The sequence below is a fragment of the Schistocerca gregaria genome, chromosome 2 (genome assembly GCF_023897955.1).
Source record: "Schistocerca gregaria isolate iqSchGreg1 chromosome 2, iqSchGreg1.2, whole genome shotgun sequence".
Classification (NCBI taxonomy): Eukaryota; Metazoa; Arthropoda; class Insecta; order Orthoptera; family Acrididae; genus Schistocerca; species Schistocerca gregaria.
The window spans coordinates 977,099,439-977,120,721 of record NC_064921.1 but is presented as its reverse complement, the minus strand read 5'-3'; the positions used below and the strand labels follow the sequence as shown (position 1 = coordinate 977,120,721).

The 21,283-nt window shown below is 42.7% G+C and overlaps 1 protein-coding gene across 1 annotated transcript in view; it reads left to right on the top strand.

The window, feature by feature from the left end:
* The window catches only part of LOC126336075 (secretin receptor-like), a 189,444-nt gene that overhangs the window by 107,325 nt on the left and 60,836 nt on the right, over positions 1-21,283 (top strand). Inside the window, exon 9 of the mRNA XM_049999554.1 lies at positions 4,840-4,978. Coding sequence (XP_049855511.1) covers positions 4,840-4,978 — 139 coding nt within the window. The remainder of the gene's footprint in view (positions 1-4,839; positions 4,979-21,283) is intronic.

Genomic DNA, 21,283 nt, shown 5'->3' with positions numbered 1-21,283 from the left:
TCTGCTGTGGCGCTAGCTCATTGTACTTTTCTGGCGGCGCCACCGCCACGACTCTTTGTTGCTGTAACTGGGCTATACGCTGTCTTAATGTATTAATGAACCACTCCCTGACACACAACGCTTGCCTCGTGCCGTTCACCACAGTCTCTGTGACTCTTATATGCTCCTTAAATGAACCTGTGACGAAACGCCCTGTTCCTCTTCGGACTTTCTGTATTTCCAATATCAATCGTATCTGGCAACTGTCTCAGGCGAATAATGCTCAAAAGTCGGCCTAATAACTATGTAAATTATGTAAGTGGGGGACCACACTTCCTCAAGATACTTCTAAAGAGTTTCAGTGTGGCACCTGCATTTCCTATTGTTGATTTTAAAAGGACTTTCTACTGTAAACCGACCCATACGCATACTCCCAGACATACAATGGATTTGATTAGTCCAGTGCTTGTTCATACATTGTAGAATCATAGTTTATAAATCCATCCCCCTTTTAATGCGCAGTACATTACGTTCAAAAGCTAAAACTGTACCACGAGTCGATCCTCTGTAAGTCTCATTTCGCTTTTATTTTCAAGCCTTGTGACTTCTTTAAATACAACAGAATCATTCGCAGACAGCGTCATCAAGCTTCCGATGTTCTCTGCCGGATAGTTTTAATTAAAGAGCATCTTTCCACAGACATCCGGTGTAGGCTGTAATTATCGTATGGCAGCGAAACTTGATAGATATGCTAATGCGTTAATGTGAAATCGATTTACGTTGGAAAACAAATTGGTTCCATTTGTGAGCACCTGATAAAAAGCTGGCGCTGTACACTGTTTTTATGACGATCTGACGTTCTTGCTCTCATCTGACGTGAGTGGACAGTATAGCTGCTGCGAAACGAGAGAGTGCGGTGTTAGTGAAACTGTTTTATGTGAGCGACTGATATGTCTGAGGAGACGTCCGAACTCATTAAATGGTTTAAAGAGGATAATAAAGAAATTCGAACACAAGAGTTATAACGGTAGTTTCGCGGTGTAAGTGCTGTTCTGTCACCTTGTAAAGACCGCTTACAACACCCACGGTTTCTGCTCTTGAAGTTACGTTTAGTATTTCAGATGTTATTCTAGCTTCGGTAACTGAAGCACTTAACCAGAACTACCTCCTTAACAACCGCTAGTGACCTCAGATGACACATAATGGATAAAGCTCGGTCAAATGTAAAGTTATGGTATAGTCTTGCTTGCAGCTTTTCTATTCCGTCAAACTACTTCTTGCGATTGATAATAATACTGAAAAACACGTCGCTAGCCAAAATGATGAATCGATTGACGTTATTCAGCACATTCAACAAATTTGGTGTTTTCTATATTTTGGTTCTTACTAAAACATTCTCTCTTTTAATAATTTCGATCTGAAGGAAAAGGCTAATGCACGTAGATAGCTGAATAATGACTGCTTTCAGAATAGGTCACACGCACAGACTTAGAAAGTTTTGGTCCATGAAAACAACGCCGGAACGACAATAATACCTCGTTACGTTTCTGAAGGTGAGATCAGCAACACTGCCTCTGAAAACATGTATTATGCACAACAAATATTTTACGATACTTCTGTAAGTATCCAAATGATTTCAAAAGGTTTTATACTTGGTTTTTCTCAGTTTTATTAAATATTTACTTTACGTAATTTCTTGGATAGATGGTCCCAATAACCATGTTCACACACTAGGTAGAACTGTTATTTACTTTACGTACTTTCAATGTAATCTGCAATCATGCACGTTTACTTTAATTGCTGTACTTGAGTGATGATTTGAATTTACATTGAAAGAAAACACTCAGTTGCGCAATAATGTTTCACGCCAGTGGATTCTAGGTTTCTTTCTCTTGAGTATAGGAAAAGATCCTTACTTGTAACGCTTTAGGTTAAATGAGACGTTTGGCGTTTGAAAAACAATTAATGATTATTGAATAAAACACACAAATACGTGTCAACACAGCTCGTGTACAGAACTATGGACAGTTCTACATCTACATGACTATTCTGCAATTCACATTTAAGTGCCTGGCAGAGGGTTCATCGAACCACAATCATACTATCTCTCTACTATTCCACTCCCGAACAGCGCGCGGGAAAAACGAACAAATAAACCTTTCTGTTCGAGCTCTGATTTCTCTTATTTTATTTTGATGATCATTCCTACCTATGTAGGTTGGGCTCAACAAAATATTTTCGCATTCGGAAGAGAATTTTGTAAAAAGGTCTCGCCGCGACGAAAACCATCTTTGCTGTAATGACTTCCATCCCAACTCGTGTACCATATCTGCCACACTCTCTCCCCTGTTACGTGATAATACAAAACGAGCTGCCCTTTTTTGCACCCTTTCGATGTCCTCCGTCAATCCCACGTGGTAAGGATCCCACACCGCGCAGCAATATTCTAACAGAGGACGAGCGAGTGTATTGTAAGCTGTCTCTTTAGTGGACTTGTTGCATCTTCTAAGTGTCCTGCCAATGAAACCCAACCCTTGGCTCGCCTTCCCCACAATATTATCTATGTGGTCCATCCAACTGAAGTTGTTCGTAATTTTAACACCCAGGTACTTAGTTGAATTGACAGCCTTGAGAATTGTACTATTTATCGAGTAATCGAATTCCAACGGATTTCTTTTGGAACTCATGTGGATCATCTCACACTTTTCGTTATTTAGCGTCAACTGCCACCTGCCACACCATACAGCAATCTTTTCTAAATCGCTTTGCAGTTAGTTTCAGTATTGTCGTCATGAGCACAGGTGCTGGAGATTTAGGAGCTTAGAAGGCAGGTACCGTTTCGCAGTGACGGAGATTATTACTTGTCTCCGTTGCGTCGAATTATGTGACTTACACCAGCGTAATTATGAGTTTGGCTTTCCTGGGGATCTACGTCGGTCCAAGTAACGGAAGCCTTATACCTTTCCCACCCAGGAACCAACAGTCGTTGCAGCCGTAATCTTATATCTTCTCTAAAGCGTTACAAATATGTACCTTAGCACTTCCCCTTCACTCAGGTGTATTAAGCAGTTAAACGTTTTATTTGTTTAAACATTACTGGGCAGTACAGCGCGCACCAGCTTTCGTCACCTGCCTCCACAATGTCTTGCACCTGGCTGACCCGTTCTGCTCCTCCCCTCTCCTACCTCCTTCCGTTTGCGGCAAAACTATCCACCTTCTCTGATCTTGGAGAACGTCAGTAGATCCTTACTGGTTTTCACCTATATTTAACTTTAGCCCTACGCTGGTGCTGACTTCACTTTACAAACAATTATACATAGTTAAATACAGCATAGCTATTGTTACATACATAGCACTATAAATATTTGTTATTTACGTATAAACATTAAACTTCACATAGTCCAAGAATATTGTCTTCTGCACACACTCTTATACACTACATACTGTACAAATCTCATTCTTTGCTTCATTAGTACAAAGTCTCTCGACTCTCAAAAGATCTGTAGTGTTGCAGAGTGTGCTTGGTGTGGCACCTGAAAGAGGAAGGCGTCCTATCCTGGTGGAAGCTATTAACGAGATTTCTGTTGCTGTAACTGAGCGTGCAGCATGTAACCCGGGTAGTGTTAGTGCTCATGCGGTGTCCTGAGAATTGCTCGTCCCATTGACAACAGTAAGGAGAACTTGCAATTTATTTTACACTGAAATGAAATGAAATGTCGTGTGACGAGGGCCTCCCACGGGTTAGACCGTTCGCCTGGTGCAAGTCTTTCGATTTGACGCCACTTCGGCGACTTGGACGTCGATGGGGATGAAACAATGATGATTAGGACAACACAACACCCAGTCCCTGAACGGAGAAAATCTCCGACCCAGCCGGGAATCGAACCCGGGCCCTTTCGATTGACAGTCTGTCGCGCTGACCACTCAGCTACCGAGGGCGGACATTTTACACTAGTACCCGTACAAGATCCAGACGGTGCAGCAGCTGAAACCTCACGATTCGTAGCAACGTTCCGAATTTGCTCTTCGGTTTCTGGCACGCATCGTAGTTGATGACATGTGGCCCGGTAGTATTCTATGTAGTGACGAGGTGCACTTTACGCAACACTGTGCAGTGTATACATAGAAGTGCCGAATCTTGGATATGGTTAAGCAGAGTGTTTCGCAAGCTGAGTCTTTGCACTCACCGTATGTGTCTGTGTGGTGTACTTTCACAAGCTCCTTCATTCTCTGTTCACTCCTCTTCAAATGGTTCAAATGGCTCTGAGCACTATGGCACTTAACTTCTGAGGTCATCAGTCCCCTAGAACGTAGAACTACTTAAACCTAACTAACCTAAGGACATCACACACATCCATGCCCGAGGCAGGATTCGAACCTTCGACGGGAGAGGTAGCGCGGTTTCAGACTGTAGCACCTAGAATCGCTCGGCCTCCCCGGCCAGCCGCTCCTCTTCGAAGAGAATACAGATTACATATGGGATGGGCAAATTGCTGTTATCTTAAGCAATACGATTGATTAAATGAAATTCGATAAACTGTTTGGTTCTGAAACAATTTCTGTGGCGTTGTCCTGTAAAGGTTTCCAGAGTTAATGAATTTTCTCCATTCCTGGTGAGCTTCAACGAACTGTTTGGTTCAGAAACAATCCCTACGACGTTGTCTTGTACAGGTGCATCATAGTTCCGAGAGTTAATTAATTTACTTCGCTCCTCGCGATTACAGGGTTTGAACACTTCCTCCGTGGCCTCCCTAAAGAAACCCAGACACTACAGCTGCAGTCATTGCGATATTGAGGCCCAGTCAGATGAGGCAAGGCCGCACGTATCATGTGCTGAAAGCCACTTTCTCCGTTTCTCAGGCGTCTGGCGCGCTCGACGCTGGTCTTGGTGCCGCTGTTCGGGGCGCACTACGCCTTGCTGCTGGGCCTGTCGTACAGCGAGGACCGACGCGTGGAAATAACGTGGCTCTTCGCCGACCAGCTCTTCGCCTCCTTCCAGGTAATGTCCAGAGGGCGCTGACTGGTAGCGTGCGACCAAGCTACCATTACGCGGTTGCCGTGGACTCCATAAATAACCTCATCTGAATAATGTGACGTCTCCGACATTTCTTCGGTCGAATGGAAGGCATTTCGTGGAACCATCCCTTCCTTTCGAAGATTTAATGATTATTTTTTATTTATGTTAGAGATACAAAACCCATGAAGTCAAGATCCGGTGTTGTTTTCAATCCCTAATATAAATGAAAAATCTACAAGAGACCGCATACTTTCTGCTTGACAGTATCAGCAAACTTTATTTAACAATAAAATAAATGTGCTGTCATTTCAGTTATTCGCCAACATACATTTCAAAGCTCATCTTCATTATAAGGGTTTCACGACGATGAAGATGATGATGGTGAAGATTCCAATCTTCTGTTAGTTCATCCCCTTCCCCCTCTGTCTCTGTCCATCTCTCCCACCCCTCTCTCTATCCACCTTCTCTATTCCCTACATTCTGTCCATCTTCTCCTCCTCGTATATCTGTCCATCTACTCCCCCACCCCCTTCGGTCTGTCAATCTGCTGATCATCTCTCTGTCCATCTGCTTCTTCCTCCTCTCTCCATCTCCTCCTCCTACTCTCTTTGTCAATTCCCTCCCCCCACTCCCTCACTCTTTGTCCATCTCCTCCTTCCCTTTAGCTTTCTATCTCTCCCTCCTACCTTCTTGTCTCTCCACGATATCACACTTATTCCCACAGGAGCCTGGTGGTTCTTACCTCCACAGTATTTCTTTCCAGACTGCGACTAGAATCTCTTCCAAATTCGACTGAAATTGTTCTAGGGGTTTTTGATGAGCTTTATACACGTGGCGTTGCCCATAAGCACGTACCAAATATATTTCACATATACTTAAAATAATTCAAAATGGTTCTAAGCACTATGGGACTTAACATCTGAGGTCATCAGTAGCCTAGACTTAAAACTATTTAAACGTAACTAACTTTAGGACATCACACACATCCATGCCCAAGGCAGAATTCCAACCAGCGACCGCAGCAGCAAGCGCGGTTCCGGATTGAAGTGCCTAGAACCGGTCGGCCACAGCGGCTGGCTGAGATTATAATGGCTTAAAATTACTAATACGTAAATTGAAGTTGAAGGGGAGGAGAAAAGAAAGGGAAGGGAGAACTGTTGTCAGCTGCATCGGGGCATTATGCGGAATCAGCAGTGACGAGCGATATGTGTACCATACCGGGATTCTAACTCGGGATCTGCTGCTTACTAGGCAGGTATGTTAACCACTGCTCCGTCCGGGACACTTTCTTATCGCGACTGTGCGATCCATCTCGACGCGCCTCATGGCCGATCCACATAACCATCGAGCGCCATGTCTGTGCAGTCTTACCAATTTCTTCCATGCTCGCTCCCCTGAGGTTCCCACAGAGGTCGGTCGTACCACTGCATCCACAATGAAGAAGCTGGCTCCATCGTCCATCTAGGAGAATCATTTATATGAATGCGTGATGTCTGAATGCGAAAGAACAGGCAACACGTGCAATCCGCAGCTGTGATACATTGTAAGTGAACTGATGGTGGATGAGGGGGAAAGGAAATGGAATGGATTACTAAGTCACTGCATCGGGATATTACTCGGCGACGAGCGAAAATGTGTACCACATCAGAATACGAACCTGAGTCTCCTGGTTACTAGACATCTCTGAAACAACAGACATCACGAATTCACATACGTGAATCCACGTGGATCCACCTTCATCAGTCCGGACATAGAAGTACATCCGACCTCCTGCGGGAACACGGAGGGAATGGACAGGGAGTTCGGGCAGATGACCCTCAGTGGATCGGTCGTGAGGGCGTGCCCAGATAGACCGGTGGGTGCAGCAGTACTGTGTCCCAGATAGCGCAAAGGTTAACACACCTGCCTAGCAAGCAGCAGATCCCAGGTTCGAATCCTGGTCTGGTACACATATTGCTCGACGTCACTGATTCCATGTAATGTCCCGATGCACCTGACATCAGTAATCCCTTATCTTTCATTCAATTCTGCCCTCCCCCTTCCACCTTCAATTTACAAATAATGTATCACATCTGCGGATTGTATGTGGTGTCTGTTCTCTCTGACTTGTCCCAAAGGACAAAAACCACGCACTCATATAAATACGTTTCGTAAAAAATTAAAAAATATAGGAGTATTTGTTAGAATTAAAGTAGGTTTTTCTTACAACGTATAGCATACTTGTGATTTATGATGCATTTACCATTGCAGCGAAGTAACTTCCATGTACTGCTTACGTTATTATATGAACATACATGTTATTAAGAATTATGAATTAGTGAAACCATTAAAGAACTTGGAAAATTGCATTGATATCCCAGTAGTACAAAGGTAATATATGACATATTCATTATTTCTTTCTTTTGTATTTTTAGGCTTGTAATACTGATTTTCAGGTTTAGTTTCTTCAAGTGAGAAGCAAGTGCGAATTTATTACCTCGTCCATAGAATATTTAGGTAAATGATTAGTTTAAAGTGTAAGTCATTTCGTTTAACATGCCAATCATTTAATATATTTTTACCTCTAAAATATCCATGGAATCTGGATTCTTTCATGTTTGGAATGCCATTCTCAAAACTGTGTATGTTCAGATAATAGTGCAAACAACATATGGAAATTACGTCACTTCGAGGTATACTATAGGTTTTACCAAAAGTATGCATATTTTAAGAACCTTCAACATTGCAGTGAGTCAGCAATCGTTGGTTAATATATTAAAAAACTAGAAATCCGCCTCGACTGCGAAAAAAGCACCTAGTGTTTACCTAGATTTCAGCCTAGATAACTACACCTTCTTCAGAACAATAAAACCCACAAGTGCCTAAGAATACCTTTGTAAATGATTAAAAGAACACCATAGCTATACATTTATGAACGAAAAAAGGAAACACAAACAGTACATATGTACAGAGTCTAAACCGTTACTTAACTTAATGGTGTAACCTCCACCTCACACCGGCCTATTTTCGATGGGCCATGGCCCGCCATGAACTGCATATTTTCTTTGACATTTCTGTATACTTTACACTCAACTTCGCAAATTACTATTGAGGATTAACTACGACCTCCCACAGTTAGACGTTCCTGACTTGTTACCAGCACAGTGAAGATCCTTCGACAACCAGTTCTACCACTGTTGATGATAAACTTCCAAATGTATCATGGTGAAGCAAATACGCTATTAAAAAGATAGTAGAAAGATTTTATTATTAAGTTCTTCATTCATGTAACAGTCTAGCTTTTTCCTATGGCTACAATGAAATTCGTTCCTTTCTCTGAAGCGACAGGTTGTGCTCTGTTTCACACGTGAGTCAACTTTAGCCATTTAATGTCACTACTAGATAGAAGCCTCTTACGGACTTCTCCATGAGTTCATCCTTCAGCTATACGCTTCCATGTCATACCTGTGTGTCATTACTGATGTCACTTAACTAACTTCTATTTGATTGTCGACTCCTTTCCATAATGTATCGCTTCCAAGTACTATATCGATACATCACCACCCATTCGCTAAGAGCCCCCACATTAATTAAGTCTTTCATGCCAGTCTCTTCACTGATCCATTACACTGATCTCAGTTTTTGAACGGTTTTTACATTCAGAAGTCCATTTCTCACAGTAATAAGACAAAAATCTAGTAGCATGCATCGATAAATAATATTCACATTCAGACTCAAAGGAATCACATTTTGTTTCTTTTACGAAAAAAAGCTCAGTTAATGTTACTGTGTCGTTTTCTCCATCCTGTCCATCCAGTCGTTCTTTCAGTAACCCCAAATAAATAGAAACTCATTTAGTGGTATTATGAATTCGTTTTAATTGTTTTACGTTCTTTCCTATATTATTCTATAAGCACTGTAATTTTAGTCTTATGATATTTTAATCTTTCCAAAATTATATTTTAGTCGACTTTAAAGAAGTAGTAGCTTTATCTGTTTTAGTGTAAAAACTTGTCTGTACTAACTGACGAATGATTAAAGTGAAGCTTAAACGGTCACGTTGAAAGTTCATATTACAATACTCTTTGGGAAACTCTCACGAATATGTAAGTTCATAAACACAATTAAATGAAGTAAACAAGGAATCCGAATTCAACATCTTAATTGGCTTTATCATCAGATAGATACATGACAGTTACACCACACTAAAACTTGCCAAATCAGCTAAGAAACAGAGAATAACTACCTATTTATTGTAAATGAATCGTGTCAATGAAATAATGACACTTATAAATAAGTAATTTATTGGTGTAATGCAACTTTAATATATATCAATATAAATCATAAAACTTACAGTTATCTGTATACTCATTTACCTCCAAATACAAAACGGTCTTCCCCTACTAATAGATTTATTTTTATATGTTTCATAACGAAGCGAGATAAAAAAGCAAGCTGACATGAATCGATAGGAAAAAAGAAGGCTGACGAAGATTCAAAACATGTACGCAGAGCATCTTTCGATTATTAGTATAGCTATGGGACAGTTTGCAACTGAAGCAAGCAAGTGTAACACTTGTGCCATTCCTGAACCATTCGACGTTCGCAGAGAGTTGACCAACTGGTATCTTTCTTGACTGATGCAGAGCATCAAGCGGAATAACCGCGAGAGACGTGAAGGCACATATTACGCGACGTGCTGGGATCACAGCCCTACTGTTCGCTGAAAGAACAACGTCCGCACAGAGTTGTTCCATGGCTGTCTATCCTGACAGTGGGAATGCGTCACATAAGGATGACTTGTAAACGAAGCGACGTTCGCACAGAGCTGCAGCACAATAGATCTTTCTGAGTGCCGCAGCGCATGTGAGGGTAACTGTGCTGCACTGCATGTATCTTCCACGACCTGCTGGTGTCCCTGCTGTATTACCTCTTGACTGAGGTGGGTTAAGCTTACGGGTAGGTTCACTAACCTCGAATATAAGTTAACCGCGGTAAACTCGGAATTTCACGCTGTTCATCGCAAAATTTCGGTGCATCAACCTCAATCAAAGTTAACAAAGGCGTTGGCCATAATTAGATCTGGTTTTCTTGAGCTGACCAATGTTTCAAAAGCGTAGGTTATGAACATGGCAGCGCAGTGAAATAGGCAGAAGGTATCGTATACCGTACCCTATACGTAAGATGAACCCAGAGAGTTTATTAATTTATGAATCAAACTTATCAGATGTAAAATTAAATTGCACCTTTGTATGTGACCACATTATCTGTTTTTTCTGTGACAACGAGACCTTACGACAATTTTTTATGTTTATTGGTAAACTGAAACTCTCGAAAATTGCCGCGAAAATCGTGTCCTACTTTTTCTGAGCGTATTTAGTATTCCAGAATAAGGTAAACATCTTCTCGACAGCAGTATGACGTTGTGGTAGCTCGCCTGCGTACTAAGTGGTCAGCTTGGGTTCGATTCGATGGGGATTAAAATTTTAAAACAAAGTAGCAAGTTTTAGGGACATTTACGTGAAGAGTAAATCACGAGAATATGGAAAAATATCATTTGTAATTTTTTAATCGCACAGTCTTCATCAAAAATCTTTTATAAAAGGTCTGCAGTTAAGAATGCTTCTTTGCAGTGAAAAGTGGATTTTTGTATGCACTACATAGTCATAAATAACACCACATGCCTTTTTCATCAAAGTGACAATTAGCTATGTTAATTAGCATATATGCAATGAATTATGTATTTAAATGACGTAGGTATTCGAAATGAACGATAGAAAGAAACAAATAATGACAGAAACGATACAATCCAACTATCCCATTTCTGCTTTTATACCACAGCCAGTTTTTGTTTTCAAGAACCAATGATTTCGCACCTATCAGTTCGAGAGGTATATCGAACGCGTACTAGGAAAAAAACTGACTTACTTTTTCTCTGAGTCGCTTCTTCTAACTGGTTTGATGCGGCCTGTCTTCTCCTGTGCCAACCTCTTCATCTCAGAGTAGCAATTGTAACCTACGTCCTCAATTATCTGCTGGATGTATCTAATCTCTGTCGTTCCGGTAGAATGAAAGTTATTCCCTGATGTTCAAACAGATGTCCTATCATCCTGTTTCTTCTTCTCGTCAGTGTTTTGCATATATTCCTTTTCTATTCCTTTTCTCACTGTTTCTGCCGAAAATCAGTGAGCCTTGAGCAGCCGCTGGTGAAGTATCAGTGCAGCAGCAGTACAGTAGCGAGTCGCATATTTAGCTTTGATATTTGTTTTGTAGCTTGGTTCTTAATTTCTTTCCGAGTGTTTGTGCACTTGCATACTTAATTATATAAAATCCTTGCATATTCTCGTATTTGAGAGGAGTAATATTGCTTATTGATGGCTGTGAGGTATAAATTCGCAGAGTCGTTAGTCAGTTGTTTGTTTTGGACAGCCAGTGCTTTCTGTTTATTTCATAGAGTCAGTTCTCAGCAGACAGAGGCCAGTGCAGTTTCATCTGTGCTTGCAGAGTGACGTGTGCGAGCAGCAGTAGCAGAAACTAGTCGTATATTCAGTTTTTCGTATTAGTTCAGCAGGTTTAATTCAAATTACTTTGTGTGTCTGTGTGCTTGCGTGGTGAATTTTTTCGGATCTTTGCGTGTTTTCGAATTAGAAAGGGGTAGTATCAAATTTTAATAACGGTAGAGTGTAACATCGCGTAGGCGGTTGTCATTTGTATTAAGGCAGGGGTAGGATCGCATTGTAATATCTGTATAGTGGCGTAGTCGTAAGTAATTGTTCATATATCGCAGCTCAATCTGGCGCTGGTGACGCAATTGTGCAGCCGCATATTGCTGTTTTATTTGTCGCAACTCTATACGTCTAGATATTAGCATTAGGATGGATAGGGTGTGTGCGTGCTGTGTGCGGTCGTAGGAGGAGCTGACTGCGGTTCGCGAGCAGCTGAGCTAGCTGTTGGCCACTGTCAGCCCCCTTCAGGCTGCTGCCTCGAGGTGCAGCGACGGCGGAGGGTCTGGCGCGTAGCTTGAGACACCCCAGGTGTCGCTTGCTGCTTCCGCTGACTCAGCCGTCAAGGCTCTACTGTACCCGGCGCGTTGGGGCCGCCCTCACCTCAGGGTGAGTGGCGGACTGCAACGCGTTCGCGTCGCTCGAGGCGGAGGGCCAATGTGGAGGCTGGCCGGCTGGCCTCACCCGTTCGTCCTGTTAGTGGGCAGGTGGCCGCTCCTTCAGCAGAGCCCGAGCAGGTACACGGGAGCAAAGGCTTGTTGGTTATTGGTAGCTCCAACGTTAGGCGGGTGATGGAGCCTCTAAGGGAAATAGCGTACAGGGCTGGAGAGAATTCCAACGTGCACTCGGTTTGTCTACCGGGTGGGCCTCTTCCAAGATGTGGAGGGGGCCTTGCCTGCGGCTATCGACCGTATGGGGTGCAGTCGTCTGCAAGCACCAATGATGCCTGTCGCTTGGGTTCTGAGGCGATCCTCAGTTCGTACAGGCGGCTGGCGGGTTTGGTGAAGACCGCTAACCTCGCACGCGAGGTGCAAGCAGAGCTCTCTATTTACAGCATCGTTCCCAGAGTGGATCGGGGTCCTTTGATTTGGAGGCGAGTGGAGAGTGTCAACCAGAAGCTTCGTTGACTCTGTGACGGTCTTGGCTGCAGATTTCTAGACTTGCGCTATTGGGTGAGGAATTGTAGGACTCCCCTAGATAGGTCAGGGGTGCACTACACAAAGGAAGGGGCTACTCGGGTAGCAGAGTACTTGTGGCGTGCACATGGGTTTTTTTTAGGCTACGCAATAGTGCGAGGTGTCCTGATGAACACTCACCAGTCGACGTGCAGGCAGGGAAATCAGGACGCGTTCAGTGCAAAGAAACTTCAGCTATCAAGATATTAGCAGTAAATTTTCAGAGTGTTCGGAATAAACTTCCTGCTTTTACTGCCCTCCAGGAAGCGTGTGGCGCGCAAATTATTGTCGGGACTGAGACCTGACTGAACCCTCAAATAGGAAGTTTTGAAATATTTAGTGAGGGTTGGAACATGTATCGGAAAGACAGATTAGACACTATAGGAGGTGGTGTGTTCATTGCAGTTGACAAAAATATTGTGTCTATTGAGGTCGAAGTAGAGTGTGATTGTGAAGTTATAGGGACACGTTTAACAGGGCTAGGAGAAATAAAGGTAATTGTTGGGTGTTATTATCGGTCACCAGGTTCCACCGTGACAGTTCTACAATCATTCAAAGGGAGTCTACACTCTGTATCGCAGAAGTACCCGGATCATGCTATATTAGTCGGAGGCGACTTCAACCTATCTAGACTGGGATGTCTATGGATTCATTACAGGTGGTACAGACAAGCCGCCGTGTGAATTACTTTTCAACACATTATCCGAAAACTGTCTTGAGCAGCTAAATCGACAACCAATGCGTAATGGAAATATTTTAGATCTGATAGCCACGGTCAGACCAGACCTCATCGACGGTTTCAGTGTTGAGACAGGGATTAGTGATGTTGTCATTACAACTATGGTTACGAAAGTTAAGATGTCGGTCAAGAAGGCTAGGAGAGAATTCTTACTAGAAAGAGGAGACGAGCAGTTGTTAGCATCCCACTTAGTAAATGAATCGCCAGCCGCAGTGGCCACGCGGTTCTAGGCGCTACAGTCTGGGACCGAGCCACCGCTACGGTCACAGGTTCGAATCCTGCCTCGGGCATGGATTTGTGTGATGTCCTTAGGTTAGTTATGGTTAAATAGTTCTAAGTTCTGGGTGACTAATGACCTAAAGAAGTTAAGTGGCATGGTGCTTAGAGCCATTTGAACGAAGTAAATGAATCGACTTCACTTACTTCCGGTACTATGGACGTGGAAGAATTATGGGCAAATTTTAAACACATTGTAAATCACGCATTGGACAAGTATGTGCTGAAAAAGTGGGTTACGGACGGAAAAGACCCACCTTGGTTTAACGGCGCAATTCGGAGAATGCTCAGGAAGCAAAAACAGTTGGACTCGCGGCACAAGAAAGATCGGGAGAATGAGGACAGGCAAAAGTGAGTAAAGATTCGTGCCACTGTAAAAAGAGCGATGCGCAAAGCGTACAACCACTACCACAGTCACACCTTAGCAAAAGATCTTACTGAAAACCCAAGGAAATTCTGGTATTACGTAAAATCGGTAAGCGGGTCGAAGGCTTCCATCCAGTCACTCACTGATCAGTCTGACCTGGCAACGGAAGACAGCAAAACGAAGGCTGAAATTTTAAATTTAGCATTTGAGACATCTTTCACGCAGGAGTATCGTACAAACATACCGCCCTTTGACTCTCGTACAGATTCCCGTATGGAGGACATAGTGATAGACATCCCTGGGGTTGTGAAGCAGCTGAATGGGTTGAAAATAAATAAATCGCCAGGACCCGATGGGATTCCAATTCGGTTTTACAGAGAGTACTCTACTGCATTCTCTTCTTACTTAGCTTGCATTTATCGCCAATTTCTTGCCCAACGTAAAGTCCAGAGCGACTGGAAAGAAGCGCAGGTGACGCCTGTATATAAGAAGGGTAGAAGGACGGAACCTCAAAATTACAGACCAATATCCTTAACATAGGTTTGTTGCAGGATTCTCTAACATATTCTCAGATCGAATATAATGAATTTCCTTGAGACAGAGAAGTTTCTGTCCATGCATCAGCACAGCTTTAGAAAGCATCGCTCCTGCGAAACGCAACTCACATATCTTGCCAACCATGGATGAAAGGTATCAGATGGGTGCCATATTCCTTAACTTCCGGAAAGCGTTAGACTCGGTGCCCCACTGCAGACTCCTAACTAAGGTACGAGCATAGGAAATTTGTTCCCAGATATGTTAGTGCCTCGAAGACTTTAAGTAATAGAACCCAGTACGCTGTCCTCGATGGTGAGTGTTCATCGGAGGTGAGGGTATCATCTGGAGTGCACCAGGGAAGTGTGGTAGGTCCGCTGTTGTTTTCTGTCAACATAAATGATCTTTAGGATAAGGTGGATAGCAATGTGCGACAGTTTGCTGACGATGATGTAGTGTACGGGAAGGTGTCATCGTTGAGTGACTGTAGGAGAATACGAGATGACTTGGACAGGGTTTGTGATTGGTGTGCCGGCTGCGGTGGTCATGCGGTTCTAGGCGCTGTAGTCGAGAACCGTGCGACTGCTACGGTCGCAGGTTCGAATCCTGCCTCGGGCATGGATGTGTGTGATGTCCTTAGGTTAGTTAGGTTTAAGTAGTTCTAAGTTATAGGGGACTGATGACCTCAGATGTTAAGTCCCATCGTGCTCAGAGCCATGCGAATAATTTTTTGTGATTGGTGTTAAGAATGGCAGCTAACTCTAAATATAGATAAATGTAAATTAATGCAGATGAATAGGAAAAAGCATCCTGTAATGTTTGAACACTCCTTTAGTAGTGTAGCGCTTGACACGTCGATTAATTATTTGGGCGTAGCTTTGCAGAGCGATATGAAGTAGGACAAGCCTGTAATGGCAGTTGTGGGGAAGGCGGATAGTCGTCTTCGGTTCATTGGTAGAATTTAGGGAAAATGTGGTTCATCTGTAAAGGAGACCACTTATAAAACACTAATGCGTCCTATTCTTGAGTACTGCACGAGCGTTTGGGATCCCTATCAGGTCGAATTGAGGGAGGATATAGAAGCAATTCAGAGGCGGGCTGCTAGATTTGTTACTGGTAGGTTTGATCACTACGCGAGTGTTACGGAAATGCTTCAGGAAGTGGGGTGGGAGTCTCTAGAGAAAAGGAGGCGTTCTATTCGTGAATCGCTACGGAGGAAATTTGGAGAACCAGCATTTCAGGCTGACTGCAGTACAATTTTACTGCCGCCAACTTACATTTCGCGGAATGACCACAAAGATAAGATAAGAGGGATTAGGGCCCGTACAGAGGCTAGTTGTGGTACGAGGTACCCTCCGCCACGCACCGTTTGGTGGATTGCGGAGTAAGTATGTAGATGTAGATCTTGCCTTATAAGTCAACAAAATTTTCAGTAATTATCTGTTGCCCCACATCTCAAATTCTTCGATTCTTTTTTGTTTTTGTTTTTTTTCAAGTTTTTGCACATTTCATGTCTCACAGCATTATCATGCTGTGCTCCATACATACAGTGTCAGAAATTTCTTCCTCAAATTAAGTTGTTAGGACTAGTAGATTTCTCTGGGCCAGGAATGCCATTTCAGCCAGTGCATCTCTGCTTTTTATGTCCTACTTGCTCCGTCAATCACTGGTAATTTTGCACCCTAGGTGGCAGAATTCCTTAACACAGCTACTTCGTGATCACCAATTATGACGTTCTTATTTCTGCTGCTTCTCATTCTTTCGTTGGGGGACTGATGACCTTAGCTGTTTAGTCCCCCTTAAAGATCCCAACAAACACCACCACCATTCTTTCGTCTTCATTCAGTTTGCTCTCAATCCACAGTCAGTTACATGTTTCGCTCCATTCAGCAGATGCTGTAATTCTTCTTTACTTTATCATCATCGAATCTTAATGATATACTTTCACTTCGAACTTGAATTCCATTCTTGAGCCTTTCTTTTATTTTCGTCATTACTTTTTTTTGTATAGGGTGAAGAGTAGGGACGAAATGCTACATCCATGTCTTACGTCAGTTGTAATCCGAACATTACGTTCTTGGTCTTCCACCCCTACTGTTCCTTCTTGACTCCGAACATATTATATATTACCCGTCATTCCCTATAAATGACCCCAAAATTTCTCAGAGTTTTGATCATTCTGCACAATTTTGGTGATCGAACGCTTTCTACAGGTCGACAAATCTTATGGATGTGTGTTGATTTTTCTTTAGTCCTGCTTCCACTACCAACCACAACGTCAAAACTGTCTGGTGCCTTTATCTATACTAAAGCCAAACTGATCGTTATCTAGTACCTCCTCAGTCCTCTTATCCATTCTTCTATATATTATTCTTGTCACCAACTTGGATGCATGAGCTGTTACGCTGATTGTGAAATAATTGCCGCAGTTGTCGGCTGTTGCTATCTTCGAAATTGTGTGCATGATGTTTTTCTGCACTCATTCCGCCTTAGCTCCCTGTTCGTCCTATTTTCATTCCTGTTGTTGTTGTTGTGGTCTTCAGTCCTGAGACTGGTTTGATTCAGCTCTCCATGCTACTCTATCCTGTGCACGTTTCTTCATCTCCCAGTACTTACTGCGACCCACATCCTTCTGAATCTGCTTAGTGTATTCATCTCTTGGTCTCCCTCCACGCTGCCCTCCAATGCTAAATTTATAATCCCTTAATGCCTCAAAACATGTCCTACCAACCGGTCCCTACTTTTTCTCAAGTTGTGACACAAACTCCTCTTCTCATCAATTCTATTCAATACCTCCTCATTAGTTCTGTGAACTACGCATCTAATCTTCCGCATTCTTCTGTAGCTCCACATTTCGATAGCTTCTATTCTCTTCTTGTCCAAACTATTTATCGTCCATGTTTCACTTCCATATATGGCTACACTCCACACAAATACTTTCAGAAATGATTTCCTGACACTTAAATCTATAGTCGATGTTAACAACTTTCTCTTCTTCAGAAACGCTTTCCTTGCCATTCCCAGTCTACATTTTATATCCTCTCTACTTCGACCATCATCAGTTATTTTACTCCCTAGATAGCAAAACCCTTCCACTACTTTAAGTGTCTCATTTCCTAATCTAATTCCCTCAGCATCACCCGATTTAATTCGACTACATTCCATTATACTCGTTTTGCTTTTGTTGATGTTCATCTTATATCCTCCTTTCAAGACACTGTCCATTCCATTCAACTGCTCTTCCAAGTCCTTTGCTGTCTCTGACAGAATTACAATGTCATCGGCGAACCTCAAAATTTTAATTTCTTCTCCATGTATTTTAATACCTACTCCGAATTTTTCTTTTGTTTCTTTACTGCTTGCTCAATATACAGATTAAATAACATCGGCGATAGGCTGCACCCCTGTATCACTCCCTTCCCTACCACTGCTTCCCTTTCATGTCCCTCGACTCCTATAACTGCCACCTGCTTTCTGTACAAATTGTAAATAGCTTTTTGCTCCCTGTATTTTTCCCCTGCCACCTTCAGAATTTGAAAGAGAGTATTCCAGTTAACATTGTAAAAAGCTTTCTCTATGTCTGCAAATGCTAGAAACGTACGTTTGCGTTTTCTTGATCTTTCTTCTAAGATAAGTCAGTATTGCCTCACGTGTTCCAACATTTCTACGGAATCCAAACTGATCCTCCCCGAGGTCCACTTCTACCAGTTTTTCCATTCGTCTGTAAAGAATTCGCGTTAGTATTTTGCAGCTGTGACTTATTAAACTGATAGTTCAGTAATTTTCGCATCTGTCAACACCTGCTTTCTCTGAGATTGGAATTATTATATTCTTCTTGAAGTCTGAGGGTATTTCGCCTGACTCATACATCTTGCTCACCAGATGGTAGAGTTTTGTCATGACTGGCTCTCCCAAGGCCGTCAGTAGTTTTAATGGAATGTTGTCTACCCCCGGGGCCTTGTTTCGACTCAGATCTTTCAGTTTTCTGTCAAACTCTTCACCGCAGTATCGTATCTCCCATTTCATCTTCATCCTCCTCCATTTCTATAATATTGTCCTTAAGTACATCGCCCTTGTATAGACCCTCTATATACACTCCTTCTACCTTTCTGCTTTCCCTTCTTTGGTTAGAACTGGGTTTGCATCTGAGCTCTTGATATTCATACAAGTGGTTCTCTGTTCTCCAAAGGTCTCTTTAATTTTCCTGTAGGCAGTATCTATCTTACCGCTAGTGATATATGTCTCTACATCCTTAAATTTGTCCTCTAACCATCCGTGCTTGGCCATTTTTCACTTCCTGTCGATCTCATTTTTGAGACGTTTGTATTCCCTTTTGCCTGCTTCATTTACTGCATTTTTATATTATCTCCTTTCATCAATTAAATTCAATATTTCTTCTGTTACCCAAGAATTTATATTAGCCCTCGTCGTTTTACCTACTTGATCATCTGCTGCCTTCACTACTTTATTCCTCAGAGCTACCCATTCTCTTCTACTGTATTTCTTTCCTCCATTCCTGTCAATTGTTCCCTTATGCTCTCCCTGAAACTCTCTACAACCTCTAGTTTAGTCAGTTTATCCAGGTCCATTCTCCTTAAATTCCCACCTTTTTGTAGCTTCTTCAGTTTTAATCTATAGTTCATGACTAATAGATTGTGGTCAGAGCCCACATCTGCCCCTGGAAATGTCTTACAATTTTAAATCTGGTTCCTAAATCTCTGGCTTGCCATTATATAATCTATCTGATACCTTTTATTATCTCCAGGGTTCTACCATGTATACAACCATCTTTTATGATTCTTGAACCAAGTGTTAGCTATGATTAAGTTATGCTCTGTGCAAAATTCTACCAGACGTCTACCTCTTCCATTTCTTACTCCCAATCAATATTCACCTACTATGTTTCCTTCTCTCCCTTTTCCTACTCTCGAATTCACCCAGGACTTTTCATTCCTAAATGACATTTATTTCTGTATTCCTGAATTTCCCTGAACATTTTTGAACTTCCTGTTACATTTATCAACCGAAGTGTTTCCTCAGTTACCCATCGTTTGTTCAGAGTTAATCTTCTTTGTACCTATGTTTCTCTTTCCAACTTCGGTGATTGCCCTTTTAAGAGATGTTCTTTCCTATGCACCTAAACTGCCTGCTCAGCAATTCCTTATCGCATTGTCGATATCCTCAGAGAACTTCAGTCGTATCTCTTCAACCTTTAGTACTTCTATGTTCCATTTCTTTCGGCACTGATTCTTCTAAACATGTCTCTTAAACTTCAGCCCACTGTTCATCAGAACTAAATACTGATATGAGTCTATATCTCCCTACGATCCAGTATCTCATTTCGGAGTCGCTCATGACCGTGATGTAAACTAACCGAAACCTCGAGTGTCTCCCGGCCATTTCGAGGTATACCTTCCCCTCTTGTCATTATTGAACAGAGTATTCGCTATTACTAGCTGAAACGTTTTGCAGAACTCAGTTGGTCTTTCCCTTCTCTCATTCCTAATACCAAATCCATATTCTCCGTTAACCCTTTCCTGTCCTCCTTCCCCTACAACTGCATTCCAGTCCCCGATGACCGTTAGGTTCTCATGTCTCTTTACGCACTGAATTACCTGTTCAGTATCCTGATACATTACTGGCAATTAAAATTGCCAAACCAAGAAGAAATGCAGATGATAAACTCGTATTCAGTGGACAAATGTATTACACTAGAACTGACATGTGATTATATTTTCACGCAATTTGGGTGCATAGATCCTGAGAAATCGGTACCCAGAACAACCACCTCTGGTCGTAATAACGGCCTTTATACGCCTGGGCATTGCGTCAAACACAGCGTCGATGGCGTGTACAGGTACAGCTACCTGTGCAGCTTCAACACGATACCACAGTTCATCAAGAGTAGTGATTGGCGTATTGTGACGAGCCAGTTACTCGGTCACCATTGACCAGACGTTTTCAATTTGTGAGAGATCTGGAGAATGTGCTGGCCAGGGCAACAGCCGAACATTTTCTGTATCCAGAAAGGCCCGTATAGGACCTGCAACATGCGGTCGTGCATTATCCTGCTGAAATGTAGTGTTTCGCAGGAATCGAATGAAGGGTAGAACCACGGGTCGTAACACATCTGAAATGTAACGTCCACTGTTCGAAGTGTCGCCAATGCGAACGAATGGTGACCGGGACGTGTAACCAATGGCACGCCATACCATCACGCCGGGTGGTATGCCAGTATGGCGATGACGAATACACGCTTCCAATGTGCGTTCACCGCGATGTCGCCAAACACGGATGCGACCATCATGATGCTGTAAACATAATCTGAATCCCTCCGAAAAAATGACGTTTTGCCATTCGTGCACCCGTGTTCGTCATTGAGTACACCATCGCAGGCGCTCTTGTCTGTGATGCAGCGTCAAGGGCAACCGCACCCATGGTCTCCGGACTGATAGTCCATGCTGCTGCAAACGTCGTCGAACTGTTCGTGCAGATGGTTGTTGTCTTGCAAACGTCTCCATCTGTTGACTCAGAGATTGAGACGTGGCTGCACGATCCGCTACAGCCATGACGATAAGATGCCTGTCATCTCGATTGCTAGTGATACGAGGCCGTTGCGATCAAGCACGGTGTTCCGTATTACCCTCCTGAACTCACCGATTCCATATTCTGCTAACGGTCATTGGATTTCAACCAACGCGAGCAGCAGTGTCG